Genomic DNA, 27,085 nt, shown 5'->3' with positions numbered 1-27,085 from the left:
ATGCTCTTTGGTGGTATTGGGTGATGTTTGGGTTACTGGGGAGCCTCGAGGAGGATTATGTTTGGGGTAAGAGGAAAGAGTGAGACGGTGGAAAGTAAGCGTGTGCAATATTGGAATTGATGGGATTCTCCGAAGGGGCTTGTGACGAGATCGAAACGTACACGTCGAATAAACATTGTTTTTGTCGCTTGTGTGTGAGTAGCGACTACTCTAATTACTATCCAGTGTGCTAGCAAAATATTGTTTATAACATTGACGTTGATCGTTTAATTGGGTGGCAAAATCTATCCTCGAAGACACTTTTTTCTACCAACTCTTTTTCATATTGAAATAAATATATTACAAACGAAGTATCATCTTTAAACGAGACATCGTTACCCCTGTATTGATACACTAACGAGTATCGTTATACCGTGAGGTGTTTTCCATAAGAATCAAAATTGTCTTGGGATTCTTTGCAGTTAAAAGTAAACGTACACTTACGGAAGAACACCCACTTAATTTTTCCATTTCTTTTTTTCTTATGGAGCCTCAATCGAGATTTAATTTATGTTACAGTTATTCGGAATTTATTCACATTTTCATTTTCTTCCTTTCGCCCTCTTTCTTCTTCCCTTTTTTCCTTCAATTCGCTCCAGTTGGACGAACCTCTATTTAGAATGTCATCGAGCGATAAATTAATTTGCCGAGTAACGCGATCGACTTTTCGCGCTTAATTTAAGTCGCGAGAGATTATAAGATTTCGGTCCGACTGTAGCCGATCGTCTCCTTAAGTGAGCCATTACTTCCGGATTAACTTCCGTAATAATAAAGACGTTATTCAGTTACCGGAGGAGAAGTTCGATTATACGGTAAAGCGAAATAATTGGATCCTTCCGAGGGAGTATCGTTTCGCTTACGCGAGTATATTCGTAATTGAATCGCGGCTGCAAAATATAGAACGAACGTCACTCGTAAACGGCGAATTGGTTGCCTCGAAACGAGTCGGTTTATATTCCACCCGAAGAACAGTGCACGATTGCCGCCCCTAGGCGTGTTGTTATCGCATAAACGACCAACCAAAGATCTCCGATGATTTCCCTATCGTTTCCGTGCTCCTCGGCTCTTCCCCGTCTAGTATGCTGACTTTGCGCGCGCGTGTCCCGGTTAAATAAATTTTACAGTCGATCGAATTATAAAAACCACTTCCGCCTCGAAACAAGAGCACATCCGATCGCGTGCAATTTTATTAATCCTCGAGTGCACACTTTCCTCTGAAAATTTCAAATAAATGTAAAAAGAAGTTATTTCGCTCGTCGACAATCGTAAACTCGAAATATCGCTCGAATTATTACCATATTAGACGTCTACTCAAAATTTACGTATCGTTGTTACGCATTTGAACGAATATTCGGATAGCTTTTCGTTCGAAGTCAATAACAATGCGCAAAAGATATCATATACAAATTTTCCGGGGTCGTTGTAAAGGGGAGATTTCGATCTTCGAATTCACCGTAACCTTGAACACGTGGAAAATTGTTTCAACGATCGAGAGCGGTTTGAAAATTTATAAACTTTGTCAAAAATACCATCCCGACTTTCTCGATCGCTTCCCGTTTGAGAGGACTTCCCGAATAGTTCGACTCAGGGAAACGAAAACGGAGGATTCGAGCTTCGAAACGAGCCAAGACGAGTGGCAACGTTCGCGATTTAAAATCCGAAAACAGTTCGCGAAACAATGAAACGACAGCCAACGTAGATTTTAAACAATTTCGAACGGCCGGAGAAACATCGTTCGTCGAACGAAGCTTTCCAACGGACCTGACAAACCTCTGTGAAAAAAATAGAAATGAAACAAAAAAAAAAAGAGAGAGAATGCGGTCCAGGAGGCTGCACCGTCGTTCGAAAGAAAATTTAATACCCGTTGCGTGGAGCTCTCGTATTGCGCGCGTCCGTGACGTTCACGTCGGAACAAAACGAATGGCCAAGGTAAACGTCACTTTTGTCCACCTCTATTCTTTAAACCCTATTCTTCCATTTACTCCCCGCATTGTAATTCCGGCCGAACGGTTTCGCTAGTGGCAAGTCTCTACGTGCCGGGCATGTCAAATTCGACACATAAAACTGCCGCGGAGACAGTAACCGTTCCGGCTTAACGTATCGTCAGCACGTGTTGGCGACGACGTTCACCGTCGTTGTCGTCGTCGACGTTGCCCATTATTATGGCGGTCACATGGACGGGCCGTAAATAATTGGTATCGGATGCTCATTAACGAAATGGCCCTCCGAAATCGCTTGGACGCGGACGCGAAGAAGAAAATTACCGGAAAAATCGAGGAAACTAACCCGTCCGACAAACGAGACGTACCATTACCCAAAGAACGAGAGTGGACTCTTTGCAGCCGCTAAAACTTCGTTAATTTCGTATCCTCCTAACAAAGCCCCGTTGACTACGGGCGTTCGTTCCCCGTGGAACGTGACTTATAACTTTAAACGGGTTTTATCGGTCACGGGATAAACGTAAACGCGCGAAGGAGCCGCTCGGTTCGAACGATCATCGCGTCCGCGTGATCTGTACCCGACGTTCGGTGAAAAACACGGTATTAACAATTTTCTCGGCGTCGAGACGCGACAGGAATAGTTCGAAGAGTTGACGTTAGCTCTTTAACCTCTCAACGACGGGCTATGTAGCTCTGACGGACTCTGCAATTTTTACGTGTCTTCGATACTGACCGTGCACGAGGAAAAGGTCGAAGAGTGTTTACATCCCCACTCTTCTACCATTATACGGGTACACGTAGCATCTTAATTATTGAGAATAATATAACAATGAAATACAAAATGTTTTCTTTTCTAACGAATTATTGCAACATTATTGTAGCATTGTATCTATTGTAAAATGTATTATTTACATCGAAAGAAGGAGCTGTGTGATGTACTTGCGTCAGTTGTCGACAACGCCCGAAATGTGCTGGGTTTTCTCGACATAAAATCTTAACAGCGCGATCGCGCTGCTTGGGACTCAAACCGTTAAAAAAGACTTAGCAACGTATTGATAAGATTGTCGGATAAGGCACTTGCCTTTCAAACGAGCGCGAGAGTATTAAAATGTGATGATTTTCAACGATGTTATAGCCATTATAGTAGCATAGACTACTCGTCTGATCACAGACGGGGGTCATGCTACTTGTCCGTCCACGGACGGCGTAATACTACTTGTCTGATCACAAACGGTGACAATACTGGTCGTCTTATCATAGGCGGGGTTATTCTACTTGTCTGATCATATACGAGTTATTCTACTTGCCTGTTCAGAGACAGGGTATTCTACTTGTCTGATCACAAACGGGACATTCTACTTGTCTGATCATAGACGGGGAGTCGTTTTACTCGTCTGATCATAGACGGGGAGTCGTTTTACTCGTCTGATCATAGACGGGGGTCATTCTACTTGTCTGATCATAGACGGGGGTTATACTATTTTTCTGACTATAGGCAGGGGAATTCTACTTGTCTGGCCATAGGCGGGGTAAGACTGCTTGTCTGACAATATATGGAGTAATACTATTTGTCTGATCGTCGGCGGAGGTAATTCTACTTCACCTTGAGTAACGAAGGAAAGGCGAAGAAATGGTAATAGCTGCGTTAAAAATCATCTCACTTTATCGCTCTTGCGCTTGTTTGAGAGACAAATGACTGCGCAATGCGACAATCTGACCAATAATTTACTAACTCTCTTCTTTATGTCTAATTGTCCGACCATACCACCGCACTTTCGATATATTGAATTTAAGGTACCTCAATTTCGATATATCGAATTTTTTGTGGGCCAAACGCCACCTGGAAAGCAAACAACTTTTGGAATTTGCCAACCCCTTCTTCGTGTAGCGATTTTCTTACTTATATATTGAACACAATCAAATAGGCCATAATGGGAAGAAAGTGGAAGGATTGAACTTCAATTTGCTTATGGTGGTAATAATTTGAATTCAGTATTAACAAAATGATTGCTGTTTGAATTCTACGTTGCTACAGTACTCGAGTAGTATGACCCGTATATAATCAGACACGTAGCATGACCATCGTATATGGTCGGACAAGTAGTAAGAACCCTGTATATGGCCCGACAAGTGGTATTACGTCCGTCTATGGTCAGACAAGTGTAAATGCGTGTGTATAGTCATACAATTATGGATGTATTTCGAGACAAGTGGACATGCGTGTGTATGGTCGGACAAGTTGAAATGCGGTTGTATGGCTAGAAATTTGATCTTAAATAAATGATGGGTGTACTATATACTGTGTACGTGTATACCTATATATCTGTACCCTACATACCTACACCCTATATACCTATCGTTTATTTAGTTTCTCGAAATTGTCAAGAGTCCCGATGTATTCGAGAATCTCGTATACTTCCGCGAACCTGAAAATTTCCTAAACTCTCGACGTTCTTAAACGACGAGGTTACCAACTCGCGCCTCGAATGTCGAGATCTCGGGCACCTCTGTTAGCATCGAAAGAACAGTGTGAACGAAACTGTTAAGAAAGACTCACAGTTTAGGTAGAAAAGTATTCCAGCGACGAAAATGAAGATGATAACGAGGAGGACCAGGAGCAACAGCAGTATAGTGGGCCTGCACCAGGGGTTCCCCGGCATTTCGGTCTGTCTGGCGTCCTTGACCCGTTTCTGATCGATGACGCTCGACTCCCCGCTGACGTTCACAACGACACCCTTGTACGGGTACTGAGGCGTCTTCTTCTCGGCGGGGAAACCGTGATCGTCCTCGGGATCCGAGTACACCCCGTAGCTCTCGAAGTTGTTCTTCCTGTATCCGTTCATCTTCTCCGCGTTGGTCTCCTCCTGGTCCTGGTTCTTTCGGGCGTAGGCCGCGGACGAGGAGGATCCCAACTCGCCGATCTTCAACGTTTGATCGTAGGACTTGTCCTGGTACCTGGACGAGGACGAGCAATCGTACTTGGTGCGCTCGTAGCTCTTCGAGCTGGTCAACTCGTACTTGGAGTCGTACGGTTTGCCACCGGTCTCGTAGCTCTGTTCATCGTAATCGTAGGACCGTGGCTCGTAAGATTTGCCGGCCTCGTACCTCGGCAAGGTGCCGTACATCTTGTTCGCGGAGTGATACTTGCTCTCGTACTTCCTCGAGGTGATATCCTGTTGGGCGGCGCAGGACAACTCGTAAGAGGAATCGTGTGTCTTCACGCCGGACTCGTAGCCCTTGGACGGTGCCGGCTCGTACACTTTCCCCGAATGGTGATGATGGTGATCCTTCTTCGGCTCGAGTTTCAACGTCTCCTCGGCGTATCTGGACGCGTACTCGTAATCCGTCAGATCTCGCGAGTATCTCCTGCCGGGCTCCGGGAGCTCCGCGGGATAAGTCCTGCTGAGCTTCTGAGCATCGCTCCTCTCGTAGGGGGCGTCCAGGTCCGACTCCTGATACGTTCTCTGATCCCCTCGACGATCGTACCTCAGGCTATCCTCGGGATAAATTCTGTTATCGTATCGGTCGATATCCTCCCTGTCATACGGGTTTCGGTCGTAGCCTCTGTAGCCCCTCGACTGATCGTGGTAGCCCTGCTCGTAGGGGGGCAACCCCGACGCCGACTGGGGATCCTGATAAGGCTTGGAGTCTTGGTACTCGAGGTACCGGGAGGATCTGCGCTCGCTACCATAGTCCATGGAGCCCTCGACCACGTTCGGCAGTTTGCTGCTTAAATTCTCACCGGTTCCGGCGGACAGTGCCTGACAGGTCTCCGCATGCTCGACTAAGTTCGGCAGCCGCGACAACGAGCTACCTGGTGTGTTCTCGGTTAGATCGAGCTTCAAACCGTTGCTGTTCGTCCTGCGCATCTTCGGGAATTCGCATGATCGGTTTCGCGCGCACGAACGACCGCCCGTTCGCTACGTTCGTCGACGAATCGCGCGGGAAACCGTCGACGGTTCACGTTCAGAGCAACGGGGAGATCATTTCGAAGACGGTTAACGGAGAGACGATCTTGTTACGAGACGTGGGTGTTAGTGGGTGAAGCGACACCGAATCTGGAAAGAAGAGAAGAGAGAGGGGGTTAGTTATGTTATTGCGTTAGTAGGAGGACGAAAGTGATTTTAACCTTACGATACGATGGAGGACGAGCTCCTCGTTCGATTGTTATCGCGTTGGGAGGAGGACAAGGTGATTGGAACATTGCGCTAAGATCGAGGACGAGTTGTTCGTTGGATTGTTATCGCGTCGATGGAAGGACGTAAGGATTGTAAAGTTATGTCACGATCGTGAATGATGTTCATTAAATTATGTCAATTTAGAATATGTGGGTTAGTCTAACCTTTGGTTGGCACGGTGATATTTCGTAGATCATTATTGTTTCGTGTGAACAGCGACGAATATTGTTATCTTGAACGACATTGATAATTGTACTGTGTACGTACAAAAGAGAAACAATTATGTAATTATACAGAGGAGTACGAAACGAATAGAAAGTTTCTGATCGTAGGTTAGGAAACTGTTCCTTCTTTGGATATAAACGCTATTCGTTTACACGAATAGGTAAAATTACGAGGACAGTTTCCCCGTTGTAAATATATATTGCGGTAAAGTCATCCTGTGGAACTTACGCGTTGTAAATCAATTTCTACCTAAACGTTTGACGTTTATGATAAAAAGCGTTTACATCTCGAGGAGGAAATACAGTCATTCTTCGTCCTTAGACAAAGGACTATGCCAAAGTTCGGTCATTTATTCCTGGAATACCCTGTAGGTTACGAGTGGCGAAATTTTCTTGCGACGAATAAATATTTATTCGATTGCTCGGTAAATTTACATGTACACCGACTCGTACGAACCGAGCTATCGAATAAATATTTATCCCGGTCGAATAAATCAAACGCGTATTTAATACACGTTCATTGGCATACGCTAATATTAATCGAGGAAGTTCGCTTCGGATCTTGAGGACTTGGCAACAGACAACCTCAGACCGGATACCGTACAAGAGGAAGTATCTCGCGTTATCGGATACTTCGGAAACTGCTGGTATCGGGTTAGATCATTACGTTTCATCGAGATGAAGTTTCACGCTCAAGGTCGTTCGAATTTTTCACAATATTAGCCAGCATATTCGAAACATTCTTTCGTTTTGAATTAAAACTCAGACTATAGGATAAGATCGTATACAATAATGTTTTATTATGCGGAAGATCCAATCGTCGAAACTGAATCTTATCGAAACAATCGTTGATAACTCGTCGAGTTCTCCCCGATATTGGCTAAAATATTTAAAACACTCTGGTACAGACAAATTAAAACTCAGACTACACGATAGGATCTTACAGAGAAAAGTTCTCTTATAAAGAATATCCAATTATCGAAACAATCTTCTATAGACTTCTCCCCGATATTAGCTATTTCGGTAAATAGCTAACATATTTCAAATGTTCTTTCGTATTCAGAAATTAAAACTCAGACGATACGAGAGAATCTTACAAATCGCTACTTTCGATCGAAAAGAAGATTCATTTATCGATACTCAGACGACACGAGAAAATTTTACAAATCGCTACTTTCGATCGAAAAGAAGATTCGTTTATCGATACTCAGACGATACGAGAGAATCTTACAAATTCTTACTTTCGATCGAAAGGAAGATTCGTTTATCGACACTCGCTTGTGTCGAAAAGATCGTTCGGCTGAAAATTCCCGTAATTATTGCGCATCGCGCAAAAGGCGGTTCCGTGGGAATCGCCATGTTTAATTGCACGTCCGCATTCTCGTGACGCGTGTCTAAGACGGCCACCGGCTCGCCAAGGTCTCGGTGCGTGCTTATCCGTAGCCCGTTATCGATGTATGTATCTCAATACAGTGTGTTCAGAGCCGCAATATTCTGTAAGCGCTCCTCCAGACTACGATTACAGCCGTATGCTCGGTACCTCACGAATGGTCGATATAACAATGACGACGATAATACTCGATCGTGCGTGACCGAAATGCAACGTTCGTTGCGGCCGACGATAATACTAGACCCTGAATTCACGTGCACTGACTAAATTTCCACGAGAATCGAAGCCGTATGCGTCAAATAAAATTAACATTCCCCGAATACCTTCTGCCTCTGGACAAAGATCGCGATATCTATTTCAATTTAACGAAGAAAACTTCCCTGATAGAGAACTCGGAGATCTTTCGAGATATTTGTCATTACACTTTGACGAATGTACTTGTTGATTTAATAACGTCGAAAATTCCGAAACTACTCGATTACAGACGTGTTTCGTGTACAGGGTGTTTCGTCTCGATAATATATCTCCCAAAGGACCGAAGGTATCCAAATTTTCTCCTCGAGGACGTTGTATATGGGTTTCTTTGTAATATTTTCAAAGAAATATATTTGAACGTACGAACGCGGACGAGACACACCCCTGGTTCTCGTGTTCCTTATTTTTTCTTTCACGAGTTTCTTGAAGAATCAACGAACGAACTCTCAAATTCGGAGACTCGAGAGAGTCGACAATGGATGTGTACAATGGATTTCGAGTATAACAATACCGGAAGATCGAATGGTGATTAATCCCGCTTATACCGTGGGAATGAATTTATAATTTCCGATCGAAGAAACGACGACGCCTCTAATGGTTACCAATTCGCAAATGGAACTATCCCGGCCTGTCGGGGCCTCGATCGATAATTAATTAAGCATGATTGCGGAGAAACGACGAAATGTCACGTTCCCGGAAGTTTCCACGGAAGCGCCGGCAAGAATATCGTTTCGTCGTAGTTGTGAAACTTCTCGAGTAGTGTACAATGAGTGCTCCGCAAACAGTGTCCCGCGAGAATGGCGTTTATCTTTCATTCGTACGTTACGTGAAAGCCGCGCTTTTATTAATGTATAATGGAGTAATCTAGGCGGCTAGAACTCGGCTCGGCTCGGCTCGGCTCGGCTCGGCCGTCAGCCGATAAAACGAAAGTTTGTTCCTCGAACGTAATTGAAAATCTTCGCCGGGTGATCGAAAGATTATTCGCTAACCAAGGAGATTCCAATTGTGGTTGATCGTCTCGCGAGATTCCCGATTTTCCTCCGAAACGTGCTGAAATTCAACTGAAAATTTTCCAAGGGATTGTCAACTCGCGAGGAAGGTACAGCCGATAGATGGAAAGACGACTCTCGAACCGAGTGGGACTGCACGCGTAAAGGGAAACTAGAAGGAATAAAATTCAAGATAAGATAATTTTTCGAAAATCGAGTACCGTGCGACAATGATAATTATCCCAGTCGTGCAACCGTGAACGCTGTACACCGATAAATTGTTCGTTTGCGACGCACACTGTGGGAAATTTCACGGCTCGTATTTATTACGGAAATTGTATACGCGAAACGAATGATTTTTTAACATCAAGAGCACGGATATAATTATAGTTCGATACAATTACAGCAACAGCAGGAAGCGCACGAATTCACGTGTAATTTGAATTCTCGATACGATCGAAACCTGTTCGATATTCAACTTTTGTATGTAAAATACTTGCGCGACACTCGTGGTAGTAATTACGCAAAATCGTTTGTTTCCGTTCGTAAATTGCAAACAAAAATGAACCATTCTGCTGACCACGCTACGTATTCAAATATTTCAAAAACAAAGGGGCTCGCAGCTTTTAACGGCGATGACGTGAAATGCGATTTCGATTCAGGTATTTTAAGTGAAACTGGCATGGCAGAAAGTATGGCTGAAAGTTAACTCCGTTGCGGACAGTTATTTCAAATATTATAATTCCGAGGAAGGAATTCGAGTTCGAAACTCGGCTCCGCTAACAGATGGGTTGATTCCCTTTTTCCTGTAATTTTAACATTCTTCCACGGAGTAACGCGGAGTGTCATGGAATTTCTTAAGCAATGCAAGGTATAAATCCACGGACGCGAAATTCGAAATATGGCGCTCCGTAGTTTACGATACTCGTGTTCCCGTACGGTTCCCGAATACGCGAGATTCTACAATTTTAAGAACTCCGATGCGATGCAGTCCGCGAGACAATAGTTCCTCAAAAACCAAGAACGGACGAATCGTCCAGTTTGGCCGTTAAACGAACAACAATTCGAATTCGACGCTTTTAACTCCGAACGCATGGAACGTTGTATCGAAATTCTCTTCGGAGTTAAATTTATCGAGCAATCGTATAGATACGTTCATTTAACGCGATTTCAATCCAATATTTAATTCAATAACTGTAATTATTCAACTTCATTTTCGTTAAGAGTATATTATCGAATTATCGATAAAAAGTGATCGTAACTTGAATTTCATTCGTGTCACGTTCTCCTCTCGCACGCTCACTTCGCTCTCTTCTGTTCAGGAGTCATTTTTCCAGCTCCCACCTGTACCTTTCCCGCGAATTCATAGTTAAGAGTATCTTATCGAATTATCGACTATTCTGACGTTCGTCGTCGTAGAATCACGACGAAATCTGGAGCAACGTTCAACAAGAACGTTGTTTCTTGAACAAGACTCTTTTCAAGAAACTCAAAGTATAGAGAAAACCTTCCTGGCTGTTGTTTCGGTATGGAGGCAGTTTTAGATACGTCGTAGCACACATTCGACGAGAGGCGACTTTTCCAAGAAGCTCGAAACATCGAGAAAACCTTTCTGGATGTTGTTTCGGTATGGAGGTAGCTTTAGGTACGTCTGAGCGCAGGTTCGACGAGAGGCGACTTTTCCAAGAAGCTCGAAACATCGAGAAAACCTCTCTGAATGTTGTTTCGGTATGGAAGTAGCTTTAGGTACGTCGGAGCGCACGTTGGATAAGAGGCGACTTTTCCAAGAAACTCGAAACATCGAGAAAACCTTCCTGGGTGTTGTTTCGGTATGGAGGTAGCTTTAGGTACGTCTGAGCGCATGTACGACGAGAGGTGACTTTTCCAAGAAGCTCGAAACATCGAGAAAACCTTTGTAGGTGTTGTTTCGGTATGGAGGTAGCTTTAGGTACATCGAAGCGCACGTTGGATAAGAGGCGACTTTTCCAAGAAACTCGAAACATCGAGAAAACCTTCCTGGGTGTTGTTTCGGTATGGAGTCAGCTTTAGGTAGGTCGTAGCACACGTTCGACAGGTGCGAGTAGTAGAGGTCGGTGAGCGATCGGGCCGAGCCGCGGCGCACGGTACGTGTACGCGCGTGTCTCGAGTAGTTCGGTAGGCAAGACCGATCGGCTGATCGATCGGCATTATCATTCCGGTCGGCTTTCCGTCGTAAAATGTTCTCCGGCGACTAAACTGTAGTAATAAGTACGACCAGGGCTCAAAGGAGAGAGTAATAAGTACGACAAGGGCTCAAAGGAGATTGCTGTTCCGCATGCAAATATGATTAGTTCCGGAGCGTAACTTCATTTGCGTATATTAAAAGCGCAGATAGCTCACTTTATGCAAACGACGACAGGATGGGCGTGGCGAGGGATACCCGTTACGCGAACACCGTGCTGCTACGGAACTGGAAGGCGGCTGGGGTTGGTACGGAGGGATGGGAGTTCGAGAAAAAAATGTTTGGCCAGGAATTGTAAAAAGCGAGCGGGCACCTACCGGACGGGAGGAGAGGCGAGGAAAAATGGTCGTCGGTCCGGATAGAAGCGGGATAAAGGCGCTCCCGTTTCCTGGATCCTGATTGCCAGTCGTTAAATGTTCCGTCCGAGCGGCTCACCGGTCGTCGTCGCGCCCCTCTTTTCGCCGCAACCGTCGACGTTCCATTTCGCAAAAAAGATGCTCGTAATTGCGAGTCACCTCGTTATGACAATACACCGGGGCTAAAAACCGAACATTCTCGTTCTTTTCGAACGGGCGTTGCTCATCGCGTGCACGGAACACCCTCACCGTAAAAAGAGGACGGATCCCGTGCACGAGTGGGAGAAAGTAATACGTATGCAGTGGGACGAAGTAGTTTGTCCGATACGAGTGAAGTGGGAGATGCAACGGGTGTACGTGTCTTTTACTCAATGGTAACAATTGGTACTACCTGACAATAGGTATACCTAACGATAGGTATACCGTTACAGTTTGTATCCGATGTACCGATAGAATTGATACACCCGTTACTTCTCGAGCGTGGTATCGGTGGACGACAATATGGATATTGGACCGTTTCCTTTAAACACGGATAGAAGATAATTTTATCGACGTAAGGATTTCCTTCTTTATCTCTATTTGTCGATCTTACTCGTGCAAAGTCGAACACCGCATATTTTTACCACGTGTAACGTTGGAATTCTCGCGAAAGTAAGGGGAAATATTTTCTGAGAAAATGTCCATAAACTTACGGATAACGACGGTAGCTTGGACGATAATACGTTGTCCGCTGACTCGAAATTATTTCTTTCAATTTTTAACAAGTTTAAGCACCTCGAAATACATTCCACGGATCGGTTGTTGTACGCGTACACTCAACGTACAAATACAATTGAATAGGATATGCATAAATTGTCATCGAGGAATCTTTTCCAAATTCGAAAATTAAAATCGCCCGAAACTCTTCACCGTATTTGTGACACTATATACATGGTACTTTCGAACAGCGGAGAATCGTTCGACGAAAACTGTAAGAAACCTCTTCGAGGACAAAAATTAGGCAAAAAATCGGGTTATTTCTCAGCTCGTCGGAGCGACGGTAACCTCTTAACCGGTAACTCGACGATCGAAGTTCCCTCCTTGGTAGTTTGTTAGTTAGGAGGACGGTCGAGCGCCCCCGGATAAAATTGGTCGTTCGGGAGAACCCGCTCCGGAATAACTTACAGGATTAATGAGCATTCAAAGTCAAAAGACAGTCGGAGAGGGGTTCCTCGCCTTCGTCGCTCGGGGGATTCTAATTAAAACGAGAATGCAGTGCGTCGTAATTTCATCGACAATTATTTCCTTCCGCGATGGAGGCTCTGTCACGGACAAAGGAGAGGAAAAATCCCCGCTTCCCTTCGAACACCGATGTTTGAAAACGAACCCGTCGCGAGCAAGGGAAACCAAACTGGTTTAACGAGAAGACTCGGGGTGCGGGTTGACCGATGTTTCGGCCGCGAGCAACGATCGTTTCGTTTCGTCAGGGAAACGAGAAAGAGGGAGAGGGGACTTTTTTCCCTCTTCCTTTCGTGCAGCTTACGAGCAATTAGCTCATTGCTACCGTGGGCTTTAGTTTTTGTTTCAATTTTCTTCTAATCTTGAAAGGAAATTTTCCGACGCTGACTCATTGCTACCTTGAGCTTTAGTTCTTGTTTTAAACTTCCTTTTAATTTTGAAACGTAGGGAAGTTTTCGAAAACTGTGCAAAAGAATCTATTTATTTATATTATTCGTTTTCAAAAATTCTACAACCTTCTATGGATTGCGTACTCGTCAGATAAACCTGTCCTTGGGAGAAAGGATCTACACGATATTAGTTCATTGCAACCTTCGACTATAGCCTTTGTCTTAAACTTTCTTTCAATTTTGAAACGTAGGGAAATTTTCGAAAGCTGTACAAATCTATTTATTTATATTATTCGTTTCCAAAAATTCTAGAACCTTCTATGGATTGCGTACTCGTCAGATAAACCTGTCCTTGGGAGAAAGGGTTTACACGATATTAGTTCATTGCCATCTTGGGCTATAGTTTTTATTTTAAACTTCCTTCTAATTTTGAAACGTAGGGAAATTTTCGAAAGCTGTACAAATCTATTTATTTCTATTATTCGTTTCGAAAAATTCTAGAAACTTGTACGGGTTGCTTACTCGTCAGGTAAACCCGACGTTAGGGGGAGAGTACTAGGCGAAGTTTCGCGAGACAAAGGGCACCGGAGCGCAACATTAATCCATACGGTAATCTCTCCGGTTGTCAGTTTTTGTCATTCGCCGCGTCTACCCGGTACCTTGTTCCCGTCGCCAGCCGGCAATTATTGCCACGGAAGGAACGTCGGGGGTGGCTGCAACTATTCCCGCAGCCGTGTTTTCGGATTAGTAATGTCTCTGGGCGTGCTCTCGCTCCCGAACACCATCGCCGTCGAAACTATTTTCTCTAATGAAGCCCCGTTAAAACTTTCCCGATATCGCACGGACACCTTTCGGTGTGACCCTTTGACCGAACCGATACCCCCTCGCGATTCGTTCCCGCCGGTTCGATCGACCAGATATCCCGAATATCCACCGGTAATAATTGCGTCTTGGTACGTAACGATCCGTTCGACCAATCGTCGCCATTACCACACCGTACCCCGCTTACCGAATTCCCACCGTTTCGCGACTGCTTCGAAAACCGATATCGCGCTAACGCCTCTTGTACCAGGGGTTCACGGAAGTCGCGACACGGACTCTTATTAACTCTCTCGCGTAATACCAGCGATCGAGAATACGATAAAAACGGTCCGCGTTCACCCCGAGGAGCGAATTTTCCGCGATTCTCCGCACGGTGTTGTAGGTACTGTTACGGCGACATCTGTTGTTCGGTTCGGGTGTTCGTGAATAAATTTACATGGATTTCTTTTTCTTTTTTCTTCACTTGTTTCGTTTCGAGGGAGTAAAATTAAATTTTTACGGAGAGGGATGACGCAACGATATTGAAATCTGAGCAGGTGGATACGAAGATACGGAAATTTGAAAAGTAATCGATGGAAGCTTCTGTTCCGATCGAGGGAAACTTTGTAGTAAATTTTGTGCAACGATCGTTGATGATGATTCAGTCTCGGTGATTTCGTTCGCAGTCGGTGATAGTGTACAGAAATCGTACTCGATAGCTCGCGAATCGAACACACTTCGAAATCGATTTTCTCGAAAACGTTGCATCGAATTTGTCTCGTTTCCTCGGTAAGAATCGTATCCTACGAAATAAGGTTCGATTCGTCGGTAATCGATCAATTTAGCGAAATCGACGACGAAACAAAGTTCGGTACTCGTATTCGTTGTTGAGTCGCGTTTCTTTTCTCTCTCTACCGTTGTATTACCATCGCGAAATAAACTCGTTGAAAAAATTCATACACTCGCGGAACGTACCTTCTCGTACCCGTATATTTGTACACGCGTCATTGGCCGTTACGTTCTCCGTTAATCTTGATACTTTTCCAGTTGCAAGACCCTCCGAATAAAATTCAAACATTGCGGGAAGTTCTCACTGGCGCTCCCCGCGACCCGCCTGTTTTGCATACCGCGCGAGCAACCCTTTCCTACTCTCCATTACTTTCTCTGTAAATAACAGGCGCGTGGAAAAAGTACTAAAGGAGAAATGTTTCGATGTTTTCTACGAAATCGTTAACCCTTCGCGAATTCCCATTGAACGCTACCGCGTTGTTCTTACGTTCCATACACAAGGTGGGAAGAGAAAAGGGGTCCAAGTGTTCAAGAAATTCGTGACATTCGATGTTCCTTCGACGATGTTAATTTCGCGCCGAAAGGATCGATCGTGGCACACGAGTCGATCGAACGCAATTCCATTCAATCGAACAAGCGCTACAGACCCTTTGATCCTCTCAGATTCTTCTCTTCCGTGTATATATTTTCCAAAAAATTGAAAACCTCAGCGCTGAGATTCGAGAATAATTTTTTCGAACAAATTACTCATCTTCCAATTAAGAAGTTTCGTACGAAAATAAATGTACACACTTTCACGTTTTACTTACTTTCTTTCTTTCACTCACTCCTCTCTGTATCTATCTCTTACTCTCTCTAACTATCTTTCTCGCACTCTCCGCTCTCTCTATCTTTCCCTCGTTCTCATCCTTTGTTCCACGTTTCTCCGGTGCAACCTCGCTCACACTCGCGCGCACATTTCACAACAAAAAACCACCTCGGAAATTTCATCCCTCCGCGCGAGCGTGTCCACGGTTTGCTCGCGAAACGTGGCCGCAACTCGGCCGTTAAATTTTCGAACGTTTCGGTTCCGTTTCGCCGCGAACTACGCCCGACTTCGATCATTTCGGACAGTCGAACCAACGAGCATCGCGTTCCCGATGGAAATTTCATAGCCGACCGACGAAGCTTCCGGTTCGAAACCACCCCACAGCGTCGCGTCGCGTCGCGTCGCGTCGCTTCCTCGCGGAGTTTCTCATCCGTAGTTCGCGGGAACATTTTTCGTGCATTTATTTGACAATTTGGCACGCTCCGATCGAGTCCGTTTTCCCCACCGACCCGAATCACCGGCGCGTGTCCCCTTTCGGCGGTCGCGTAAAAACTGTTGAATTATTTATGTTTTTCCCGGCGAGCCCGCAGTTGCACCGCGGGATGCAAATGCATCTCCTTTTTTGCAGTCCCTTTGAATGTTTAATGCGATGCCAGTGGTGTTCGCGTTCGGTCAGCCCACCACTACCCACCGAACTACAGAGCTAACGAGCGTTAACCCCTCAACAACGAGCTTCCTATCTCTTACGGACCCTACGATATTTTTTACATCGTCGATACCAGCTACGTAGTTGCGCGATGGTTCGTTCATTCTGTCGAGACGAGCAACGATAACGTGATCGTATTTCGTTAACCGTTTCGATGTAAGCGTGTGCAACAAAAGTGCGCTAGGCCTGGAAAGTATGGCACCGATCGAGAATGTCGAGAATCTGTATCTTGATTCTGATTCAATCAAATCGATCGTGAATACGGTTTTGGATTTTCAAAGCTCAAAAGCAAAATTTTCCAGTCAAGACTTGAAGTACCTCGAAGGTACGTCACCGATCGAGAAAATCGAGAATCCGAATCTTGATTGCGATTCAGTTGGGTCGATTTCGATCACGATTTTGGAGTCTCAACCTTCAGTAGCCAGATCGGAGAAATTACATTTTTTCCCCAGAAACTGACAATTTATGAATTCCAAAACTCATTTTTCACGAATCTGTGATGACACTTCTGGTTGCAGGATCCTTATCGAAGTATGTGTATTTATTCGTTATCGAATCTTGACTCGAGTCTTCTCGTCTCGAGACTTCTCGATGATCGACGTTTCGTAATTGGGTACGCGTATACAGACACGTTCATCGCGAATACTATGGACGTATTAACAAGTATCGTGCAAAGTATTCGGCGTCGAGATACTCCACAACAATTCGTTGAATGTATCACCGAAAGAGTTAACCGGAGAATATACACTCGTGTAGAGTTTATTCAACGATAGGCATCGCATTTTATTTTCTTTCTAGTCTACGATAGCCCGAAAACGTCTCTGCGTACTTTCGATATTTTCTGGAAAGTTTTTAAATATTCATATATTTAATTCTACGAGCTTTAACATAGTCGTGAGATCTCGTTACGAATATAACAACACACTTATTAAAAAAAAAAAAAAAAAACCAAAGTGTTTTCAATTCGATACTCGATGAAACTTCAACCCAGATGTATATTCGAAGTGTTCGTAATAATTGGATCATACACCGTACTTTCGAAGAGATAGTCATTTGGGAAACTCGCGAGCTACGAATTTCGCCGCGTTTTCGAAGCTATTTCACGGTGTGTAGAAACGCAGCAAGGTGCAGCATAATAAAACAGGTAACTGGATTTTCGAACGGAATGCACGCGTGAAAGCGTTTCGATGTTTGGCGAGGCGCTCGTTGAATTTTTATGGACGCGCGTCAACGTCACTTTAAGGACAATAACGAATAGTTCGCAATCGAAGGTGTTGATAAAATAGCGGAGAAATCGGTACCGGCGAACGTTGTAACGTATCGACACGTGTCCGCGAGAATAATTCGCTCGGGTGAACAAAGCAGCTGCATTAATTGCCCACGGTTAACAACAGCGAGCGACAAACCTGTCCGAAGAATACGTTTCATTATCGAATCTGTCCAGCTGCTTATTACCGATGACAACGCGTTGATTGCAAACGACACCTCTTTATTTCTCGTCGTGGCGCAAATGTTTATGAAACTTGTCCGTCGTACCGATTGCGTAACGCGCAATTAACCCGATAAACACAACGGTGATTAAACACGATCGAGAACACGGCAGAAATTAACGTGTCGTTCGAGTAACGAGAAGAAGCGAGTACACGCTCTAAGAATGAGTTTCGGTACGGTTAATTAATCGCATCGGAGGGTTTACGAGACAGAGGTACCAGTATAGAACGGAAACGGAAGTATCGAGCGATAAAAATGAAAATCGAAACGAAACATCGCTTTGCGTTTATGCATACGGATAGTCGACACGATAAAAATGAACGAATATCGCGCAGCGATGATAAAATAGTTCGAGCTACGTCGACATCGTGTTTTGAAGATTTGTCGAATTTGTTCAAGAATTTGTCAAAATTACTCCCGACTCGCGGCAAAATAATGATACGACGAGATAATATTTAGCGATTCCAATTTCACGTGTACGCAACAATTTATATGCACGAATACAAGCCGAAAAATACGGCTTGCTAACTATTCGAGATTGCGAATAACGCAAAAAAAAAAAAAAAATTGCAACGAAATAAACGAAGACACAAATGCGGTTGAAAATTCACCGAGGTGGTAAATAATATTTGTCCGGGATATTTCAAGGGATAGATGATTTTCGTCGATTAATTTTCCTTGTTGATACAAAGGAGACCGAGTTATTTAACATCGCGAGCTAACCGCGAGGATTGTTAAATAAATTCTCCCGGTAACGGGACGCTCGAGATTCATTCTCGTTGATTACAAATCCACCGAGGAGGTAAATAATATTTTTCCACGATTCAAGAGTTAAATAAATTTCACCGATTAATTCTCGGTTTCGATGCAAAGGAGTTTCTTGTTGCCGCGAAGTAACAGTGAAGATTTTTTAATAAACCTTTCCAGATATCAAATCCTCGAGATTCATCGTCGTGAAAACACGCTCGGTCGGACTTATCGCATGTCGATTTAATCCCAGGTGTGGATTAAATCGACCAGGATTTAATCCCAATTGCGAAATATCTGTAACTACGATGTTTGCGACGAGGACGTGTCGAAGTTTGTCTCGAATCGTTTAATGGTTGAATAATGAACGTGTGTCGAACGTTCTCTGCGTACTATTGTCTACTCGTAACGAAAGACGATCGACTATACTCAACTCACAAAATTTTCCACAATAGTAAATGGTGAACGAGGAATATTTGGATTTGTTTTTGGAACGTGATTAGCCCTTCTATCTTCTAGAGGAGAGAAACCGATGTTTCATCCGAGATAAAGCACGTAGAACGGTATTAATTAATTCTCCTAATTAAAAGGACCAATTCCTAGACCCCTGACTGCACCGTTGTCAGGGCTGACTTGTCAATGTAATTTTTATGCGATGGTATTGTAACTGCGTTCGATAATCCAAATTATAATTCTCTTCGAAATTGGTCTTATATTTTTGAACATGTTGTATATGTAAATGTTCAGAAGATGCGAGATTAAAAATAACAATCGCGGAAATAAGCAAACATTCACCGAAACCGTTCGCCTTCGCAGATTTCGCAATATCTTGATGTTTATTTATCATAATTATTAACAACCGTCGTAGGACTATAGTTTAAACAATAATAAACATTGTTCTAGTATAAATAATGGCTTAAAAGCCATCAATTTCTTGAAATATTCGGTTAGATCGAACAAAGACAATCGAAGTAACGGTAAGTGACCTTGTGGTGGGTATATAAGGAGTCGGCGGTTTTCTTAAATTTCATTCCATGGGGAGCCTCCGAGGTGGACGGATCTCTTCATTTTAGGTATCTGCAAGGAGGAGGGAGGGGGGCAACTCTTGGTAACCGGTACTGACCGCCGATAGGCGGGGGTCAGTACTGGCGACCATTCTCTTAATCCTTTTTTCTTTTTTTTCATTTTTTTCCTTTGTTTAATTTATTTTATTTGTTCTCCGATTTTAATTTGTACTTGTTTTTCCATGTTTATTTTGTTACCACTGCTTCCTTTATTTTCTTTGTTACTGCATGACTGTATTTAATCACTAACCAACTTCATTTCTATTTTCAATTTATTTCTCTTAAGTAGGCACATCGGCAAACGAAGAAAGAAGAAAGAAGAAACAAGAAAGAAGAAAGAAAAAAGAAGAGGACACTCTCATCGCAGCCGACGCGGGATCTTTAGCTTTAAGCTTAGAATGAGTTAGTTTTAAGGCCACCATGTACAAATATCTGTGATCTGCCAAGCAATTATCCAATCTTTAGCTTATTTTTGCTCGCTTCCTCGTTCCTCAGCCCGGTCACCACTGCTTGTTGGGTAAGCAAGTGACCGGCCGTGTAGTTGGTCTGAACGGTCGATCGCCGTCTCTTCCGGTGTGTCCGCTTCCAGAGAGGGCATGTTGCGAGCACAGGAGCAGGCATTTTTGCCGGTCCCTGCGAAAGCCTCCAAAATAAGACCCTCTCATTGTAAAGGTGAGAAACGGGGCACTCCTCTAGGGGAGTGGAGGCGTCGCTCGTTTTCTCTCGAATCGGACCCACTGAGGGGAAACGGGACCGACCTAGTAGGACCAACTACACGGTTCGTGTCGCGTCTTTCCCAATTTTGCCTCATTTTTCCATAATGCAATTGCTTGGCAGAACTAAACGAGGAGATCGAAGGAACATAGATTCCTTCCATCTCTTTGGTTTAGTAATTTCGTTTGTACCGCGCATCGAGGGAGATCGATGGAACTTTGATTCCATCTATCTCCCTCCGGGTCTCCACTCGCAGCAACCTCCACGTGGTGAGACCTGGTAATCGGTAATATTCCCGACGAACAATAATTTTTCGTCGTGGGTAGTACCGAGCTAATTGGCTGCGAATTTGGAATAGTTAGTATATAAGAAACAATTGAAAACTTTCATACAAAGCGTTGTTGCAGCACGCATAAAAGACTGAATACTTTTGCCAAATATAACAATATGAATGTAACCGTAATGCATTACAATAAATTCATTGAGTACAACACGAGTAGCTTTTTTCATTCTCCTACTTTGCTCCCATTCCCTCCACCTGATCCTTAATACTAAGGCAAAAGAGGAAATTTTCCTCCTTGACCATCATGTTCTCCTAATGAAAATGTTCGAAAATCGTCGAGAAATTCAAGCAAAAGTACAGAAATTCATTCGAAAATCCCGCAAAGTTCCAATTCGCGGACATTCTTGAAATTTGACGTCATTTCTAAGAATTCGCGGAATAAGAATACCTCCTCGGCTATCATGTTCTCCTGATACCAAAGTCCCGAAATCGGCGAAAATTTTAGCCGAAGTTCTGAATTTCGTTCGAAAATCCCGCAAAATTTCAATTCGCGGAAATTCTTGGAATTTGACGTCATTTCCATGAATCCGCGGATTAAGAATACCTCCTCGGCTATCATGTTGTCCTGATACCAAAGTCCCGAAATCGGCGAAAATTTTAGACAGTAGCAAAGCACACGATAACTAATCGCTGCACAACGCTTTGCCGACGAAAATTTTCTCGGGCTGCTCGAAATATAAAAAATCGTTCCGACAATTCTATCGAGCGTGTTCTTTTTCGGAAATATCTATTGAATTCTATCCCGAGTAGAATTTTCGTCCTAGATAAAGAACTTTTCGTAAAAATACATAAATAGTTCAGAGAAACTACAAATATCGGCACTTTTTTAAACGATGTCGTTTATTTGTAACGTTTTAGAACCAAAAACAATTAATAAATTATACAGCACTATATTCGAGGAACTCTTCTGTCTTCTTAAGGCCCGATTAGAAAAGTATACTCGCGCGGAGAAGTATAACAGGGAAAAGTGAATAATCGCGTCGTGGACCGAGTTTGGGGTTCGAAATTCGCTTAATATTTTCGTTTGTTTCGTGTATTCGTAATTTCGCTTATAATTTATTCACTTATAATTTTACAAGGAGTTCGTTTACTTAAAATTTCGCAAGTTCTTAATTTACTTACAATTTAACGAGCAATCAACTCACTTATAATTTTCCAAGTGGAGCACTACTTGTGACTATACTTTCGTTACCGTGCATCTTCGTGCTCGTTGATTCATACTGGTCTTTGAAATTATTTGCAAGCAACAAGGAAATTATAGCGCGTACTTGCGCGTAAATGAAAATTATGGCTTTCCGTTTCATGGATGCGAGTTACGCGCGTCTCGTTACTGCAACGCTCGAAACCGTGGCCTCTAATAATATCGAGCTCGACAGCGACTTCCAACAAACGTCGTTAAACGCGCGAAACGTGATGAAAGACGTCGAGCGAAAGAACTGGGGTGTAACATTATCGCGTCTTCGTACGTAATTGAGACAGCAAACGGGGGGGGGGGAAAAAAAAAACAAGAATGCGAGAGGGAACGAGCGCGGCGGAGACGACGAGAAGGGAAGGTGAAGCGCAGGTGAAATCGATTTTACCCGGCTGGCGCGTCGACCTATCGCGCGAGTCTCGAAAGTTACGTATTAGGTGCTTCAACCGTAATAGGTGCAATCAAACGTTAGGATTACGAGTGGAGCATTGACGGGGGCAAGGGATAGGGAGGGTTCGGGGGACGAACGAAAAGGGTTTGCCCCGGAGTTTCGGTTTCAGGTGCATAAACGAGGAGGGTGCAGCTGTACAAAAGCTCGCACACCTGTAACAACGGTAACATCGAATCGTGACGGTGAAACTCGAACGACAAATCGACTAAACAAAATTCAAACGAACGTTGAACTTTTTCCCAACGTTGTATTTCACTTTGGTTAATTTCATCGTTGTTGTCGTCGTCGTAAATTACGACGCGACCGTACAAGTATCGTTACGCGTCAAACGCTCGTACGAACGCGTTCGTTCTTAAAAAACAATTCCACCAACGTGGAATAATTGGAGCCGAGGAAAATACATTCGCGACGTACAAATGAACAATATTTATCGTAACGGTATAGAACGGTATATTAATCGCGTATACATTTATTTTCTATTTCTCTCTTTCTTTTTTTTTTTCTAACTTCCCTTTTCTCTATTCTGCATTACTTCACTGGGTTTTTGTTATGACTTTTTCGAAGTTACGTTAATAGAAGAATGTACCCCAACGAACGATATTTATCGTAACGATACAGAATGTATATAAAACGCGAATATACCTTTATTTCCTCTACGCACAGTTTTCTCTTCCGTTCTCTGTTTATTCTATATTATTTTATCGCGTTTTCATAACACCGTTTTCGAGGTTAGGTTAACGATAGAGTATAACTAACGTCCCCTTCGTATCGAACGCGTACGTGCATTCGTTTCTATACGTGAATCTCCTTTTTTTTCAACTTTTTCTCCTTCCATCTCCCGCACAATACCTTTTTCAATGTATACAATCTCGGTACTCTACAAATACATCATCATCGTTATTATAAATCGCATCTGGTGCAAAATTTACTTTCGCTTCGTCGCTTCCGAGTAACCCCACCCCGTTTCGCCATTCGAAATCGCGGTAATTCGAAAATCTATTCTCGGTCGTTTGGTCGTTAATTGTCCGACCTCGATCCGGACACCCGAAAATTCGAGGGAGAAATTTTCGGTTCCTCATCCGTGGAACGCATCCGCGTCGCGCTCCCGGATCGTTAAAATATTCCGCCGCGTAAAACGGAAACGACGAACGACGTTGAAACCCGATCCCGTGAACAAAGGGGTTTCGACTATAGGAAAGCGTAACCGCGTCAGAATTTTCGCGGGAACGAGCAAAGTATTCCACGGGATTCCGCGTTGCTGTTAACCTTTCCAGAAACCCTTGGTAGGACGTTTCAGAGGCCGTAAAAAAAAAAGAAAAAAAAAAAACAAAACAAAACAAAGAAAAAGAAGAAGAAAAATTCAACCGAGTCCCGAACTCGCCCCCCGTAGCAATTATTCCAACTTCCACGCGTAACAATCGCGGCGCGGGGCGTCGAGTAATTTCGCGCAGTGTGTTAATTTTGTTCGTTTTCATATTTTCTCTTTCGTTTCGCGGACGCAGCAGACTTTGCTTTCAGGTTCACGGATAAGAAAGCGGCATTTGACCGGCCGGGCGTACGTGCGCGCGCACAGTCGCAAAGACCTGAGACACAATGCGACACGTGTGTATCTACGTAGGTTGTGTACGTGCCAGTTAACCGGCCCCCGGTATGGCACTTTTGTGTCCGGCAGAAGTCCGCATTACGCCCCTGGGGCCACTTTCGTGCCCCTGGAACGTCTCGAACGGAACAAGTTTCGCACGGGTCCCACCCTGTGCACCGTACCCGCCCGCCCCCTCCTTACTCCACGGTTTCTTTCTTCCTGTTCGCGTATTCTTCTCCCCAGCCGTTAAATAAATACCTAAACACGAAGAGAACGACAACCTATCGTTGCCCGTTTCGCTCGAGAACGTGTTATTACCCTTATATTTCTCGTTCGTCCTACCCTTACACAGGGTGCGATAAGGCCGTGTTCGTTCACGGTGAGAAAAAATTTTCGAGAACCGGGTCGGAGGAACGCGATCGAACGAAACTACTAACGACTCCTCCCTACCCCTCCTCTTGTTCTCCGGTCTCCCGAAAAAGTGCGCTTCTGAAAAAAGTGTAACTCGTTCCGACTCCCGGCCCGTAACTTCGACTCGTTTTATCGTGTTTGACGATATCGTTACTACCGTGAAACTACGTGTTTCGAGGTTAGGTTTCGTGCTAGGCATTTTTAGCCCGTCTCGCGGTTCGTGACGCGCAATACGGACGGTTAACTATGAGAGTAATACTTGCAATTGGGATATAGAACGGTGGAATTTGTATTTTCAATTACTCGAGTACGTGTTAATTATTTTCAAGTTTTTGCAAGTAACGCCGGTGTGTACTTTCGGATACGTAGAAGAACTTATCGGTGAAATAGGATCCATTACCGTTTAGACATTCAAGTGCGGTTTTATAACGAATAATGACATACTGTAGGTAGTGTACCTGAGAAAACCTTCGCTCTAGTTTGAAACCTAGCAGTTTCCTTACTTTCGTAGGTATTGTCGGTATTGGTCGAGGGTGGTGACGTGGGAAACTAGAGCAGGGATGCAAACACTCGTTTGCCTTCTTCTCGCGCACAGGACAGGACACTAGGACCGTACAAAATTAAAAAATCTCCCAAACGTGTTATTCGTTACGTGGAAGAGGTTTCCGGTGTAAAATACCGTAATATTGTCGAAAACAATACGACGAAAATCGTGAAATATTAAAACTTCTAGTACTGGATGAAACGACGACAAATATTAATTTCCACGGTTTTTAAACGAATCGCGTACAAAACTGTTCGAAGCTTTTTTTTTCTATCTTGATACTTTTGTGCAGCGGTTCGAGAACCGATATCATTTCCGGGGTGACAATTGCGTTTCCGTCGGTGACGTCGCCGAGAACGTTTCGCGATCTGCCGAATTCGTCTACGCGAGATTTAAAATAGAAATTACACGGATTCGTTCCGCAGCCACCGTTCGTTCTCCCTTGATCACCGTGCGAAAATATTTCATCTCGAGGCTGGTTGGTCGTTGCTCGTTCGTTGAAAATACCAACGACGTTATTGACATTGGGACGAAACGTCGTTTCGTCGGTTCCTTCGTCGTTCGTTCGGTTCGTTCTTATCTCTGTTTTTCGCTACCCCAGGGAGTACCCGGCTAATAAAAATCGAACGTCAACAGCGCAGAACAAACGCAATTACGTTCGACTTCCGAAAGCGATTACGAGATTTTCCGGTTCTACGGGCCACGTGTCGCGCGTGAAAAAGGATCAGGTCCGCGGCCGGGCGACTTTTTCCCTTTATTTTTAAGCCGGATCGAGCACGCGCTCGTTCCGAACGATCGTTCTAAATTTAACAACGCGACCAGCTTGGTCGCCCGTAATCGTCCACGTAACGCGATTAAAGCCCGTGCCGGTCAATTTGTCTCGAAAATGCGACGAAACGTTTCTTCGACCGCCACGCGCTCTCGGGACGCGTCGTTTCGCTCGTGACGGATCGAGGGACGCTTCCGTTTCGTTCGCGCGCCGGACCGATGTCACCGGACGATTCTCCGTCAATTTTCTCGAGGACGTGCACGAACACGCAATATCATGATTGGGAAATAATATTTCTCGCCACTATACCCAGTGTTACAAGTTTTAATATAAACCCAGTTTTAATATTTCAGGATTTTCGTCCTATTGTTTTCGACAATATTACGGTATTTTTCATCCGTTTGTACGCGATTCGAACGATACCGAATACCGGAATACGGCTTGAAGACGAGAAATAAATTTTTGTATTAAATTTCACATTTCGTGATCAATTTTCTCGAAATCGAGCAGATTTCTTTCCGCTTTCTAGCGATCCAAATGTTACAAAATATCAATATACAAGTTCGATTCGCGATTGGAGTAAACTTTCTTCCCGGAGCGACATAACTGGAAAGAGTATCACGATTGGAGAAATATCTAACTAGTATCTACCGGACAGACGTCACCGAGCGATTCTTAATTAATTTTCTCGCGATCGTGCCCCAAGATGAATTATTTTCTTCATTCGCGCATCGTTTAAACAGCGTAGATAATCAGTATACAACAATTTTAAGATCGGAGTAAATTATGTCCGCGGAAGCGACGCGACCGGACGATTCTCGTTAAATTTTCTCGAAAATTTGCACGACTCGCAATTTTTTTTAGTTCCGCGCGATCCTCGGTCTCTCGTCAGAGTTTACGTAACGTTCGATTCACGAGGAATTTCGTCCCGTGATCGATGTAACTGGAAACGATAGGTACTCGCGAATCGGACGAATTTCGAGGAAAAACGTTGAAAACGAATCCTGGAGCTTTGTTCCGCGCGTTCGGATGTTTTTTCCGCTTCCCGTTGTTCTCCGTGCGCGCAACCACGACGATATCTCGCATGGTCGAACCGACGCGTTCTCACGAAGGCGGTGGTTTCACTGTCTGGTGGGTCGATTCGACGAGCTTCTCGGCCCGGAAGTTGGTCTCGAATCAAGGAAAAAAGAAGCTACGTACCCGTACAAGAGGGACCACGGAACGGGACGGAACGGGACGGAACGGGACGGAACGGGACGAACGAAGGAATGAAGAGATCCTAAAAACCTCGGGTCCGGTGGTAACGGACGGTCCGAAAAACCAGGCGGTAAAAAAGCCGCGAAGAATTACGGTCTGGAGGAAAAAAAACTCTTCTTCGATCCATCCCTGCATAATTAATTAGTTTCGCGGGGCCGCAATTACGGCACGTTTTCCGCTGAACCGCTCGAATGATTTCCATGCCGCGTAAAAACGT

General features: G+C 44.1%; 1 protein-coding gene across 3 annotated transcripts in view; it reads right to left on the bottom strand.

The window, feature by feature from the left end:
* Positions 1 to 27,085, bottom strand: part of LOC143144453 (agrin) — a 772,831-nt gene that overhangs the window by 502,227 nt on the left and 243,519 nt on the right. Inside the window, exon 2 of one of the 3 annotated variants that reach the window (XM_076306869.1) lies at positions 4,537 to 6,037. The exons of the other annotated variants lie outside the window; for them this stretch is intronic. Within the exon in view, the coding sequence (XP_076162984.1) occupies positions 4,537 to 5,848 (1,312 nt within the window). The 5' untranslated portion in view covers positions 5,849 to 6,037. The remainder of the gene's footprint in view (positions 1 to 4,536; positions 6,038 to 27,085) is intronic. 3 annotated transcript variants of the gene reach the window in all.

Source organism: Ptiloglossa arizonensis, chromosome 3 (genome assembly GCF_051014685.1).
Source record: "Ptiloglossa arizonensis isolate GNS036 chromosome 3, iyPtiAriz1_principal, whole genome shotgun sequence".
Taxonomy (NCBI): Eukaryota; Metazoa; Arthropoda; class Insecta; order Hymenoptera; family Colletidae; genus Ptiloglossa; species Ptiloglossa arizonensis.
Note: the sequence above shows the minus strand (reverse complement) of the source record. Positions and strands in the feature narration are given on the sequence as shown.